The sequence below is a fragment of the Salvelinus namaycush genome, chromosome 9, assembly GCF_016432855.1.
Source record: "Salvelinus namaycush isolate Seneca chromosome 9, SaNama_1.0, whole genome shotgun sequence".
Taxonomy (NCBI): Eukaryota; Metazoa; Chordata; class Actinopteri; order Salmoniformes; family Salmonidae; genus Salvelinus; species Salvelinus namaycush.
This window is the reverse complement of record NC_052315.1, coordinates 5830302-5845830: the sequence shown is the minus strand read 5'-3', so window position 1 is coordinate 5845830 and position 15529 is coordinate 5830302. Positions and strand designations below refer to the sequence as shown.

At 46.9% G+C, this 15529-nt stretch overlaps 1 protein-coding gene across 1 annotated transcript in view; it reads left to right on the top strand.

The window, feature by feature from the left end:
- Positions 1-15529, top strand: part of LOC120053614 (run domain Beclin-1-interacting and cysteine-rich domain-containing protein-like) — a 55571-nt gene that overhangs the window by 10111 nt on the left and 29931 nt on the right. The window contains exons 2-5 of the mRNA XM_039000755.1: positions 10611-10764; positions 11095-11178; positions 14543-14702; positions 15120-15226. Of these exons, the coding sequence (XP_038856683.1) occupies positions 10611-10764; positions 11095-11178; positions 14543-14702; positions 15120-15226 (505 nt within the window). The remainder of the gene's footprint in view (positions 1-10610; positions 10765-11094; positions 11179-14542; positions 14703-15119; positions 15227-15529) is intronic.

Below are 15529 nucleotides of genomic sequence, written 5' to 3'. Positions count from 1 at the left end.
ACGCCCAAATCAGGTTACGCACCCAATGCATATGGGTCTGGTAAATTTCTCAAATATCCGTTTAATTTAAAATGTCCGGTGCCACATTTTCCTAACAGAATCCCTGGTGTGGTCGTAGTGTGTGGGGAACGAACTGTATCAGTTCCAGCTACAGTAGCTGCTGACTTGAGGAAAAAGAAGGAAGTCCTGGAAATGAGCTTGGACATTGTCTGTTGTGTCTCAAGTTTTAATGTCACGAGTAACAGTGAAATGCCTTTTCTTGCAACCTCCAAACCCAACAACGCAGTAATCAATATAGAACCAAAAATAACAAGGTAGAACAAAAACACACAAGAAATAGAAATAAGTAGAACACGAGAAAGTAAGAATATACATACAGGGTCAGTTCCATATTAACAATGTGTAGGGATACTGGAGTAATGGAGGTACATATGTATAGGGGTAAAGGTGACTATATACAGGGTCAGTTCCATATTAACAATGTGTAGGGATACTGTAGTGGTAGAGGTAGATATGTATAGGGGTAAGGTGACTATATACAGGGTCAGTTCCATATTAACAATGTGTAGGGATACTGGAGTAATGGAGGTACATATGTATAGGGGTAAAGGTGACTATATACAGGGTCAGTTCCATATTAACAATGTGCAGGGATACTACAGAGGTAGATATGTATAGGGGTAAAGGTGACTATATACAGGGTCAGTTCCATATTAACAATGTGTAGGGATACTGGAGTAATGGAGGTACATATGTATAGGGGTAAAGGTGACTATATACAGGGTCAGTTCCATATTAACAATGTGTAGGGATACTGGAGTGATGGGGGTAGATATGTATAGGGGTAAGGTGACTATATACAGGGTCAGTTCCATGGTCAGTTCCATATTAACAATGTGCAGGGATACTGTAGTGATGGAGGTAGAGATGTATAGGGGTAAGGTGACTATATACAGGGTCAGTTCCAGTACCATATTAACAATGTGCAGGGATACTACAGAGGTAGATATGTATAGGGGTAAAGGTGACTATATACAGGGTCAGTACCATATTAACAATGTGCAGGGATACTATAGCGGTAGAGATGTATAGGGGTAAGCTGACTATATACAGGGTCAGTTTCAGTACCATATTAACAATGTACAGGAGGGATACTGGAGTAATGGAGGTAAATGTGTATAGGGATAAAGGTGACTAGGCATCAGGATATATGATAAACAGAGTAGCATCATCTAAATGATGATTGTATGTGAATGCGTGTGTGTAGAGTGAGTATAAATGTGTGTGCATGTTATGTGTGTGTGTTAACGTGAGTGTGCAATTTAAAAAAATAAATACGAAGGTCAACTCAGTAGCCGTCCTGTTAGCTATTTAGCAGTCTTATGGCTTGGGGATAGCAGCTGTTCAGGAGCGTCTTGGTGTCAGACTTGATGCACCGGTGCCGCTTACTGTACGGAAACAGAGATAAGTCTATGGCTTGGGTGCCTGACGGTATTCCGGGCCTTCCTTTCACACCGCCTGATATAGAGGTCCTGGATGGCAGGGAGCTCGGCCCCAGTGGTGTACTGGGCTGTCTACACCGCCTGATATAGAGGTCCTGGAGGTGTACTGGGCTGTCTACACTGCCTGATATAGAGGTCCTGGATGGCAGGGAGCTCGGCCCCAGAGGTGTACTGGGCTGTCTACACCGCCTGATATAGAGGTCCTGGATGGCAGGGAGCTCGGCCCCAGAGGTGTACTGGGCTGTCTACACCGCCTGATATAGAGGCCCTGGATGGCAGGGAGCTCGGCCCCAGAGGTGTACTGGGCTGTCTACACCGCCTGATATAGAGGTCCTGGATGGCAGGGAGCTCGGCTCCAGTGGTGTACTGGGCTGTCTACACCGCCTGATATAGAGGTCCTGGATGGCAGGGAGCTCGGCCCCAGTGGTGTACTGGGCTGTCTACACCGCCTGATATAGAGGTCCTGGAGGTGTACTGGGCTGTCTACACTGCCTGATATAGAGGTCCTGGATGGCAGGGAGCTCGGCCCCAGAGGTGTACTGGGCTGTCTACACCGCCTGATATAGAGGTCCTGGATGGCAGGGAGCTCGGCCCCAGAGGTGTACTGGGCTGTCTACACCGCCTGATATAGAGGCCCTGGATGGCAGGGAGCTCGGCCCCAGAGGTGTACTGGGCTGTCTACACCGCCTGATATAGAGGTCCTGGATGGCAGGGAGCTCGGCTCCAGTGGTGTACTGGGCTGTCTACACCGCCTGATATAGAGGTCCTGGATGGCAGGGAGCTCGGCCCCAGAGGTGTACTGGGCTGTCTACACCGCCTGATATAGAGGTCCTGGATGGCAGGGAGCTCGGCCCCAGAGGTGTACTGGGCTGTCTACACCGCCTGATATAGAGGTCCTGGAGGTGTACTGGGCTGTCTACACCGCCTGATATAGAGGTCCTGGAGGTGTACTGGGCTGTCTACACCGCCTGATATAGAGGTCCTGGAGGTGTACCTGGCTGTCTACACCACCTGATATAGAGGTCCTGGAGGTGTACTGGGCTGTCTACACCGCCTGATATAGAGGTCCTGGAGGTGTACCTGGCTGTCTACACCACCTGATATAGAGGTCCTGGAGGTGTACTGGGCTGTCTACACTGCCTGATATAGAGGTCCTGGAGGTGTACTGGGCTGTCTACACCGCCTGATATAGAGGTCCTGGAGGTGTACTGGGCTGTCTACACCGCCTGATATAGAGGTCCTGGAGGTGTACTGGGCTGTCTACACCGCCTGATATAGAGGTCCTGGAGGTGTACTGGGCTGTCTACACCGCCTGATATAGAGGTCCTGGAGGTGTACCTGGCTGTCTACACCACCTGATATAGAGGTCCTGGAGGTGTACCGGGCTGTCTACACCGCCTGATATAGAGGTCCTGGAGGTGTACTGGGCTGTCTACACTGCCTGATATAGAGGTCCTGGAGGTGTACTGGGCTGTCTACACCGCCTGATATAGAGGTCCTGGAGGTGTACTGGGCTGTCTACACCGCCTGATATAGAGGTCCTGGATGGCAGGGAGCTCGGCCCCAGAGGTGTACTGGGCTGTCTACACCGCCTGATATAGAGGTCCTGGATGGCAGGGAGCTCGGCCCCAGAGGTGTACTGGGCTGTCTACACCGCCTGATATAGAGGTCCTGGAGGTGTACTGGGCTGTCTACACCGCCTGATATAGAGGTCCTGGAGGTGTACTGGGCTGTCTACACCGCCTGATATAGAGGTCCTGGAGGTGTACCTGGCTGTCTACACCACCTGATATAGAGGTCCTGGAGGTGTACCGGGCTGTCTACACCGCCTGATATAGAGGTCCTGGAGGTGTACTGGGCTGTCTACACTGCCTGATATAGAGGTCCTGGAGGTGTACTGGGCTGTCTACACCGCCTGATATAGAGGTCCTGGAGGTGTACTGGGCTGTCTACACCGCCTGATATAGAGGTCCTGGAGGTGTACTGGGCTGTCTACACCGCCTGATATAGAGGTCCTGGAGGTGTACTGGGCTGTCCGTATTAGAGATAAAATGGAGTGAACATTTTCAGTCACAATAATAGTGACCAAAATGATCACGGTTATCAGTACTGTCACGGTTATCAGTACTGTCACGGTTATCAGTACTGTCACGGTTATCAGTACTGTCACGGTTATCAGTACTGTCACGGTTAACAGTACTGTCACGGTTAACAGTACTGTCACGGTTAACAGTACTGTCACGGTTATCAGTACTATCGCAGTATTGTTCACGTGCTGGAAATGTTCAAAAAGTATTGAGACACTGAAATCATTTCACAAAGTTTTATATGGAAAAACAACAAATAAAAGTAGCAGCACTATGCACTTTTTGTGTGCATAAACATTAAAATAATAACATTCAAGATGTGGCCATGAGAGGTAAAAGTTTCCCAAGTCCAGGTTTTAATGAACACAACCTTAAGTAAGCAAATCAAATGTGCATGTGAAAGCAACATAAGTAATGCAATGTGCATGTAAGAACAATCCAACCATATGTAAACACATCCAATGTGCATGTAAGAACAATACAACCATAACAAACACATCCAATGTGCATGTAAGAACAATCCAACCATATGTAAACATCCAATGTGCATGTAAGAACAATCCAACCATATGTAAACATCCAATGTGCATGTAAGAACAATCCAACCATATGTAAACATCCAATGTGCATGTAAGAACAATACAACCATATGTAAACATCCAATGTGCAGGTGTTGACATTAAAATAACACGAAATAGGATTGTATGTTCGGTTCTCTCCTTCATAAAGAAACAAGGTGCTGCTTGACATAAATACAGGAGTCTTGTATAGGAGTCTATAGTGTTTCTCCTGTTGGAACACTTTTACAACCAAGTCGACAACTGACGGATTTTAAATGAACAAAATATGTTGTTTGGGAGACTAAACTACATAACGTGTTATCGTGTGCAATGGGCGAACAGAGTCTGCAGAGACACAATGCATACAGCAGCATAACAACGTGTAGTGTTTTTACAAGTGTAGGTAACACTGAAAGCTTCAGTTTACATTATTGACAAGCTATTAGCAAGTTAGACAAACCATTACATTTTCACCCTTTCCGAAGTCCCCACATCATGCTCTGCTGTTTATGACTTCAAGCCTATCAACTCCCGAGATTAGGCTGGTGTAACCGATGTGAAATGGTTAGCGGGGTGCGCGCTAATAGCGTTTCAAACGTCACTCGCTCTGAGACTTGGAGTAGTTGTTCCCCTTGCTCTGCATGGGTAACGCTGCTTCGAGGGTGGCTGTTGTCGATGTGTTCCTCGTTCGAGCCCAGGTAGGAGCGAGGAGAGGGACGGAAGCTATACTGTTACACTTGCAATACTAAAGTGCCTATAAGAACATCCAATAGTCAAAGGTATATGAAATACAAATGGTATAGAGAGAAATAGTCCTATAATTCCTATAATAACTACAACCTAAAACTTCTTACCTGGGAATATTGAAGACTCATGTTAAAAGGAACCACCAGCTTTCATATGTTCTGAGCAAGGAATTTAAACGTTAGCTTTTTTACATGGCACATATTGCGCTTTTACTTTCTTCTCCAACACTTTGTTTTTGCATTATTTAAACCAAATTGAACATGTTTCATTTATATTTATTTCAGGCTAAATTGATTTGATGTATTATATTAAGTTAAAATAAGTGTTCATTCAGTATTGTTGTAATTGTCATTATTACAACAACAGCAAAAAAATCGTCCGATTAATCGGTATCGGCTTTTTTTGGTCCTCCAATAATCGGTATCGATATATATATATATTTATTTTATTTTTTTGCATGTTCTGCAGACAGTGACCATTTTTGATTAATTTCCCCTCAGCACTCTTGTAAAACCCCCAAAATACGACCACACTTCAGATTTGGTTGTCTTACAAGGCTGAAAAATCTCCTGAGCGCTGTCACTGCCTTCCGCCATGTTTTCACACAAAACAAAACCCACGTTGCATGCTGCACCGGTGTCATACTGTTGCTAACTTTGGTTGATGCTGGACAGTATTTACCGTGAGTTTTTCAAACCGTGGTAATCAAACACGGTTTGAATGATAATTAAAACTTGAAATGGTCCGTCGGGAATTTTACCATGGTTTATCGTGAAACTGGTAACCGTTTCATCCCTAGTCTGCACTACCCACCTAGCGCCATGCAATCAATTGCGATGCTGTTGCCATACCAAGCAGTGATGCAGCCAATTAAGTTTCTCTCAATAGTGCAGCTTTAGAACTTTGAGGATTTAGGACACATGCCAAACCGTTTCAACTTCCTGAGGGGTAAGAGGCACTGTCGCTCCTTCTTCACGACTGTGTGTGAGTGGACCATTTTTAAGTCCTTAGCGATTTGGACACTGAGGAACTTGACCCGCTCGATGTTTATGGTGGCCTGCTCACCCCCCCCCCATTTTATTCCTGTAGTCCACGATCAGCTCCTTGGTCTTACTGATATTGAGGGAGAGGTTGTTGTCCCGGCACCACACTGCCAGGTCACTGACCTCCTCCCTATAGGCTGTCTCATCGTCGCTGGTGATTAGGCCTACCACTGTCGTGTCATCAGGAAACTTGATGGGTTTGGAGTCACGTATGGCCAAGCAGTCGTGGGTGAACAGAGAGTACAGGAGGGGAGTAAGCACACACCCCTGTGGGGCCCACGTGTTGAAGATCAGAGTGGCGGACGTGATGTGGCCTGTCAGGAAGTCCAGGATCCAGTTGCATAGGGTGGTGTTCAGTCCCAGAGTCCTAAGCTTGATATCGAGCTTGGAGGGGGCAATGGTGTTTAATGCTGAGCTGTAGACAATTAGCAGCATTCTCACATACACTATATGTACAAAAGTATGTGGACAGCCCATCAAATCGAAACACACGGCCATGTAATCTCCATAGACAAACCTTGGCAGTAGAATGGCCTTATTGAAGAGCTCACTGACTTTCAACATGGCACTGTCATAGGATGCTACCTTTCCAAAAAGTCAGTTCGTCAAATCTCTGCCCTGCTAGAGCTGCCCCGGTCATATGTAAGGGCAGTTATTGTGAAGTGTTAACGTCCAAAAGCAACAGCGGCTCAGCCGTGAAGTGGTAGGCTACACAAGCTCACAGAACAGGACCGCTTAAGTGAGTAGCGCGTAAAAATCGCATGTCCTCGGTTGCAATAGTAACTAACGAGTTCCAAACTGCCTCTGGAAGCAAAGTCAGCACAATAACTGTTAGTCGGGAGCTTCATGAAATGGGTTTCCATGGCCGAGCTTCCGCACACAAGCCTAAGATCACCATGCGCATTGCCAAGCGGTGGCTGGAGTGGTGTAACCGTTGCCACTATTTGACACTGGAGCAGTGGAAACGCGTTCTCTGGAGTGATGAATCACGCTTCACCATCTGGCAGTCTGACGGACAAATCTGGGTTTGGCGGATGCCAGGAGAATGCCTCCTGCCTGAATGCATAATGTCAATTGTAATGTTGGGGGCAGAGGAATAATGGTCTGGGGCAATTTTTCATGGTTTTCATGGCCCCTTAGTTCCAGTGAAGGGAAATCTTAACGCTACAGCATACAAAGAATCAAAACTTTTCTGTACTTTCAACTTTGTGGCAACAGTTTGGGAAAGGCCCTTTCCTGTTTCAGCATGAAAATGCCCCTGAGCACAAAGTGAGGTCCATACAGAAATAGTTTTTTCGAGGTCAGTGTGGAAGAACTTGACTGGCCGGCACAGAGTCCTGACCTCCACGCCATCGAACACCTTTGGGATGAACTGGAATGCCAACTGCAAGCCAGGCCTAATCACCCAACATCAATGCCCGACCACACGAATGCTCTTGTGGCTGAATGGAGGCTAGACCCTGCAGCAATGTTCCAACATCTAGTGGAAAGCCTTCCCAGAATAGTGGAGGCTGTTATGGCAGCAAAGGGGGGACCAACTCCATATTAATACCCATGATTTAAGGAATGAGATGTTTGACTAGCAGGTGTCCACATATTTTTGGTCATGTAGGTGTTCCTCTTATCTAGGTGGGTGAGGCCAGTGTAGACTGTGAATATGCCTGCCAGCTGACATGCCCATGCTCTGAGAAAATGCCCTGTAATAACGCCTGGCCCCCCGTCCTTGCGAGTGTTTTCCTGATTTAAAAACATTACTCACGTCGGCCTCGGAGATCGAGAGCACCCAGTCCTTTGGGTTGGAAGTGGCAAATCCCTCCCCCTCTTGATTTCCTTGACTCTACTGTCCTGTCTGCTCTGTGAATGGAGAATCCATCAACTTGGATAGCCATGGGGGGTATCTTGTCCGAAAGCCATGAGAATATTGCAGTTACGAGAGTCCCGTTGGTAGCAAATCCTCAATCGGAGGTCCTCCGTTTTATTATCAAGTGACTCCCCCTCTTTTGAAGTTGAAGCTGGAATCTGGGTACATTGGCAAATAGAATGGAGGGAAGAGATGGCCGGTTTTCTCTAAGCATTAATCTCCCCTCTTCTGCCTCTGTAATGGCAGCATTTTCCTCTTGTTGGAATTATATAAAGAGACCAGGGCAATGAGTTGAAGCTGCAGTCAGGGTATGCAACTGCCGATCTGATGTTCAAAAGCTCTTGTCGGTTATATGAAATGACGGTGAATTACATTTCATGAAAATAAAGTAAGGATAAATGGCACAAGAATCACAAAATAGAAAATAGGGAAGTTGGGTAGGAGCTTGCAAAACGGCTGCGGCGCCAAAGGGATTTTGGGGTCAGCCTGATTTTTATCTCGCTATCAATTTCACTTTTGTTTCTCCTGCTCTCTCCATGCAAGCGGAAACACACACAGCTCTATTCACTCACTCAGAATAACAATATACACTGAGTACACCAAACATTAGGGACACCTTCCTAATATTGAGTTGCTCCCCTTTTTGTCCTCAGAACAGCCTCAATTTGTCAGGGCATAGACTCTACAAAGTGTCGAAAGCGTTCCACAAGGATGTTGGCCCATGTTGACTCCAATGCTTCCCACAGTTGTCATGTTGGCTGGATGTCCTTTTGGTGGTGGACAATTCTTGATACAAACGTGAAACTGTTGAGTGTGAAAAACACAGCAGCGTTGCAGTTCTTGACACAAACCTGGCACCTACTACCAAATCCCGTTCAAAGGCACTTTAATATTGTCTTGCCCATTCATCCTCTGAATGGTACACATACACAATCCATGTCTCTATCATCTCAAGGCTTAAAAATCATTCTTTAACCTGTCTCCTCCCCTTCATCTACACTGATTTTGAAGTGGATTTAACAAATGATATCATTAAGGGATCATCACTTTCACCTGGTCAACCTATGTCAGGGAAAGAGCAGGTGTTTTTAATGTTTTGTTTACTCAGTGTATTTACTCTTGGAGTCAACTGTTTTAAGAGTTTACTATTAGCCGTGGAGATTGTCGCCCACATCACCTTGGCTATGTAGGCTAGGGCTAGTGTCTTAGATGCTCTGCACGGTCACTATGTTGTACCGACATTCGACTACTACTTCCTAAACCATTAGGAAACACTTCTTTGCTAATCAAATCTAGGCTAACTGCGGTATTAATGACTTCCCCAGGAGGCTTTTCTGTTGCACCAGTAAGGCGTACTCGAAAAAACCACCACAGCATGATGATGCCACCACCATGCTTCACCGTAGGGATGGTGCAAGGTTTCCTCCGGACGTGATGATTGGCATTCAGGCCAAACAGTTGAATCTTGGTTTCATCAGACCAGAAAATAATTTTCTCATGGTCTGAGAGTCTTTAGGTGCCTTTTGGCAAACTCCAAGCGGCTGTCATGTGCCTTTTACTGAGGAGTGGCTTCCGTCAGACCATTCTACCACAAAGGCCTATTTGGTGGAGTGCTACAGAGATGGTTGTCCTTCTGGAAGGTTCTCCCATCTCCACAGAGGAACTCTGGAGCTCGGTCAGAGTGACCATCGGGGTTCTTGGTCACCTCCCAGACCAAGGCCTTTCTCCCCCGATTGTTCAATTTGGCCGGGCAGCCAGCTCTTGGAAGAGTTTTGGTGATTCCAAACTTCTTCTATTTAAGAATAATGGAGGCCACTGTGTTATTGGGTACTTTCAATGCTGCAGAAATGTTTTGGTACCCTTGCCCAGATCTGTGCCTACACACAATCCTGTCTCGGGGCTCTACGGACAATTCCTTCGACCTCATAGCTTGGTTTTTGCTCTGGCATGCATTGTCAACTGTGGGACCTTATATAGACAGGTGTGTGCTTTTCCAAATCATGTCCAATCAATTGAATTTAGCACAGGAAGACTCCAATCAAGTTGCAGAATAATCTCAAGGATGATCAATGGAAACAGGATGCACCTGAGCTCAATTTCGAGTCTCATAGCAAAGGGTCTGAATACTTATGTAAATAAGTATAATTTCTGTATTTAAAGTTTAATACATTTGCAAACATGTCTAAAAATCTGTTTTCGCTTTGTCTTTATGGGGTATTGTGTGTAGATTGGGGAGGATTTTTATGTATTTAATCCATTTTAGAGTAAGGCTGCGACGTAACAAAATGTGGGAAAAGTCCAGGGGTCTGAATACTTTCCGAAGGCACAGTATGTCTATGGTCTGAGTATACTATAGCTACTTAGCCTAGTACAATGCATCTCATTGGGCGCAGTAAATGTAGTGCACTGCCAGTATTTTGTAGTCACCATGGTTTGTTTGGGGTCATTGCACAGGCAAATCAAATGGTATTTGTCACAGGCACCAAATACAACAGGTGTTGTAGACCTTACAGTGAAATGCTTACTGACAAGCCCTTAATAACCAACAATGCAGTTTTAAGAAAAGTGAGAGTTAAGAAAATATGTAATAAATTAACATTAACTGAGGCTATATACATGGGATACAGTAGTTTGTTTGTTATGGCAGTATTTGACTGTATGGCCGTGGTTTTCTTCTCTGTCAGTCACTTGATGCAAACGTTTATCTCTCTGCTCAACTGTCTGCTCTTGAGTGTTTTGGATGGAGCACGAGTTCATTCAAACCTGACTTCTCTCTCTGTTTTCCCTCCTTTCTCTCTCCCTCCCTCCAGGAGGGAACACTGGAAGCTGCTGTCTAGTCTGAAGACCACGGTGGAGGGCCTGGTGTCCAGCAGCAACCCCAACGTGTGGTCTCGCTACGGGGGTCTGCAGCGGCTGCACAAGGACATGAGCCACATCCTCAGCCACGGCCTCAAGCACGAGCAGGTCGGGCCTCGGGAATGACTACTCTTCTACTCTTGTCATTTTGTGTTTTTTTTGGGAGAAAAGCTTGGCTTACACAAGGCGCTATTGTTTGGCTGTTTTCCAGCCTCTTTATCATATTATCGCCCTGGAGCATCTGCTCAATGGAAGTTCTGCCTTTCTTCCTTGTATCTTCTTTGAGGCAGGGTGCAAAAGAGCTGCTGAGAATGAACACATCATAATTGTACTGCTTTTTCTCCGATTCTGTTTAGCAAATAAAAATAATGTATCCTGTAAGATAAGCCTCATACCAATGCCATTGTACTGTAGTAAAAGGATGGTTTTGCTTTGCAGGTGTACTACAAGCAGAAAGACTATTGGCCCTTTGTGTGGCGTGTCCGCTACGTCAGCCCTCACCTGGCCTCTCATGTAGAACAGGTATGTCAGCCCTCACCTGGCCTCATGTAGAACAGGTACGTCCTCTACGTCAGCCCTCACCTGGCCTCTCATGTAGAACATGTATGTCAGCCCTCACCTGGCCTCTCATGTAGAACGGGTACGTCAGCCCTCACCTGGCCTCTCATGTAGAACAGGTACGTCCTCTACGTCAGCCCTCACCTGGCCTCTCATGTAGAACAGCTATGTCAGCCCTCACCTGGCCTCATGTAGAACAGCTGTCAGCCCTCACCTGGCCTCTCATGTAGAACAGCTATGTCAGTCCTCACCTGGCCTCTCATGTAGAACGGGTATGTCAGCCCTCACCTGGCCTCTCATGTAGAACAGGTACGTCCTCTACGTCAGCCCTCACCTGGCCTCTCATGTAGAACAGGTACGTCCTCTACGTCAGCCGTCACCTGGCCTCTCATGTAGAACATGTACGTCCTCTACGTCAGCCCTCACCTGGCCTCTCATGTAGAACAGGTACGTCAGCCCTCACCTGGCCTCTCATGTAGAACAGGTACGTCCTCTACGTCAGCCTTCACCTGGCCCCTCATGTAGAACAGGTACGTCCTCTACGTCAGCCCTCACCTGGCCTCTCATGTAGAACAGGTACGTCAGCCCTCACCTGGCCTCTCATGTAGAACAGGTACGTCAGCCCTCACCTGGCCTCATGTAGAACAGGTATGTCAGCCCTCACCTGGCCTCTCATGTAGAACAGGTATGTCAGCCCTCACCTGGCCTCTCATGTAGAACAGGTATGTCCTCTACGTCAGCCCTCACCTGGCCTCATGTAGAACAGGTACGTCAGCCCTCACCTGGCCTCTCATGTAGAACAGGTATGTCAGCCCTCACCTGGCCTCTCATGTAGAACAGGTACGTCCTCTACGTCAGCCCTCACCTGGCCTCTCATGTAGAACAGCTATGTCAGCCCTCACCTGGCCTCATGTAGAACAGCTGTCAGCCCTCACCTGGCCTCTCATGTAGAACAGCTATGTCAGTCCTCACCTGGCCTCTCATGTAGAACGGGTATGTCAGCCCTCACCTGGCCTCTCATGTAGAACAGGTACGTCCTCTACGTCAGCCCTCACCTGGCCTCTCATGTAGAACAGGTACGTCCTCTACGTCAGCCGTCACCTGGCCTCTCATGTAGAACATGTACGTCCTCTACGTCAGCCCTCACCTGGCCTCTCATGTAGAACAGGTACGTCAGCCCTCACCTGGCCTCTCATGTAGAACAGGTACGTCCTCTACGTCAGCCCTCACCTGGCCCCTCATGTAGAACAGGTACGTCCTCTACGTCAGCCCTCACCTGGCCTCTCATGTAGAACAGGTACGTCAGCCCTCACCTGGCCTCTCATGTAGAACAGGTACGTCAGCCCTCACCTGGCCTCATGTAGAACAGGTATGTCAGCCCTCACCTGGCCTCTCATGTAGAACAGGTATGTCAGCCCTCACCTGGCCTCTCATGTAGAACAGGTATGTCCTCTACGTCAGCCCTCACCTGGCCTCTCATGTAGAACAGGTACGTCAGCCCTCACCTGGCCTCTCATGTAGAACAGGTACGTCAGCCCTCACCTGGCCTCGTAGATAGAACGGGTACGTTATCTCCTTCCAATGACGATTCACCCCGTGTATATTATGGTGGATCCAGTACAGTTTGTTGTGACCACAGACATCAGCTGGATCCCAACTGGCACACTACTTAGTGCACTACCTTATGAGGCCTGGTCAAAAGAAGTGCACTAAGTAGTGGTGCTAATTTGATGCTAAATCTGAACTGGTAGGTCCACGGTTGACAATGAGTTTACGAAGAAGCACTGACAATGACTATACACTTTCACACAGTAACTTTCTTACTAGGGTCATACTTCAACAACCTTGTCAACCTCTGCTGCTCTCTTAATGATCTCAGCTAGCCCTTTTTACATTAGTACAGACGGCACAAACAGATCTCAGACCAGGCTACTGTTACATACCAAACAGCTCTCAGACCAGGCTACTGTTACATACCAAACAGCTCTCAGACCAGGCTACTGTTACATACCAAACAGATCTCAGACCAGGCTACTGTTACATACCAAACAGCTCTCAGACCAGGCTACTGTTACATACCAAACAGTTCTCAGACCAGGCTACTGTTACATACCAAACAGATCTCAGACCAGGCTACTGTTACATACCAAACAGCTGGAGAGACCGTGATCAGCCACAGAGAGAGGGGTCACCTGTTTATATAATGGTAATGTGAGCAGAGCTTTGATGTGAGTTTCTCTCTCCACATTTCAAATGTACAACAGTGTTGTAATGATGTGCAAATAGTTAAAGTACAAAAGGGAATATAAATAAATATGGGTTGTATTTACAATGGTGTTTGTTCTTCACTGGTTGCCCTTGTGGCAACGGGTCACAAATCTTGCTGCTGTGATGGCACACTGTGGTATTTCACCCAGTAGATATGGGAATTTATCAAAATAGGATTTGTTTTTGAATTCTTTGTGAATCTGAGGGAAGTATGTATCTTTTAATATGGTCATACATTTGGCAGGAGGTTAGGAAGTGCAGCTCAGTTTCCACCTCATTTTGTGGGCAGTGGGCACATAGCCTGTCTTCTCTTGAGAGCCAGGTCTGCTTACGGCGGCCTTTCTCAATAGCAAGGCTATGCTCACTGAGTCTGTACGTAGTCAAAGCTTTCCTTAAGTTTGGTTCAGTCACAGTGGTCAGGTATTCTGACACTGTGTACTCTCTGTTTAGGGCCAAATAGCATTTTAGTTTGCTCTGTTTCTTTGTTAATTTCTTGACACCTTGGAAATAATTATCTTTTGTTTTCTTATGATTTGGTTGGGTCTAATTGTGTTGCTCTCCTGGGGCGCTGTGGGGTGTGTTTTTGTGTTTGTGAACAGAGCCCCAGGACCAGCTTGCTTAGGGGACTCTTCTCCAGGTTCATCACTCTGTAGGTGATGGCTTTGTTATGGAAGGTTTGGGAATCGCTTCCTTTTAGATGGTTGTCAAATTTAACAGGTATTTTCTGGATTTTGATAATTAGCGGATATCGACCTAATTCTGCTCTGCGTTCTCAATTTTGTTGTTTGTCCCATTTAGTGAATTCTTGGTTGGTGAGCCGGGCCCCAGACCTCACAACCATAAAGGGCAACGGGTTCTATAACTGATTCAAGTGTTTTCTCTCTGTCTCTATTGATTTCTCCCCTTCATCCTCTCATCTATTCTCCCTCTTTTGTTTTTCCTCCTCCTTACCCTCCTATTCCATCACTTCCCCTCACTCTCTCCGATATACTCCTATTTTCTCCCTCTTCCGCTCTCCTTCCCTCTACCATCACCTCCCTCCCCTCTCTGGGCCCTGTAGTTTAGTAAGCTGGAGCCTGTGCTGAGCAGTGGGCTGCAGAGTGTTGGGGAGGGTTACAAGGCCGAGCGCTGGCTGCTGCACAGCCTACAGGTCCACCTGCTGTCAGCCCAGCTCCGACCCCTGCTCAAACACCAGGGACACACGAGCAAGTACTACAACGGTAAGAGTGGGAGAAAAAAACAGATTTGACATTTGAACCCAACAAAAATCTGCCTTGTCGGTGGGTGGGGGAGTAAGGGTGGGTGGGTGGAGGAGTGAGGGTGGGTGGGGGAGTGAGCCAAACCAATACTATTTGCAAATAGAAATTTGATGAAAGAATGATGTAATCAATCTTCTGGGTCTTAGATGTTGATTGACTGAGTGTATTATTGATTTTTACCCTGCCCCTATCTTATCTTGACTTTCTCCCTTTTCTCTCCTCTCTCTCTCCCACTGCCTCTCTCTCTCCGCCTGCCCCTCTCTCTCTCTCCGTCTGCGCCTCTCTCTCTCTCTCTCTCCATCTGTCTGCCTCTCTCTCTCTCTCTCTATCTGTCTCTCTCTCTTTCTCTCCCCCTGCCTCTCTCTCTCTCTCTCTCAGTGGAGGCCTTTTTGCTGAGTGAGCCCCATGTGACGGCCATGTTCCAGTGTCTGGAGGCCGTGGAGCAGAACAACCCCCGTCTGCTGGCCCTTGTCAACACAGTTAAGGTGACACACACACACACACACACACACACACACACACACACACACACACACACACACACACACACACACACAGAGTTGAGCAGACACCAATCATTCTCTCTCTCTGTATCTCTGTGTGTATGTTGGTGTCTCAGGCTCCTATCCCTGATATGCTCTCCAGTGTCTGATCTCTCTACCTCATTCCTTATGTCTTGTCTTTTCCATTACCTCTCAGCTTTGCCAATCAGAAATTGTTTCCTTTTTTTCTCCATGTTTTTACTTGAACTTTTTTCCCCCTATACTTCATTTTCTGTGCCTGTATTC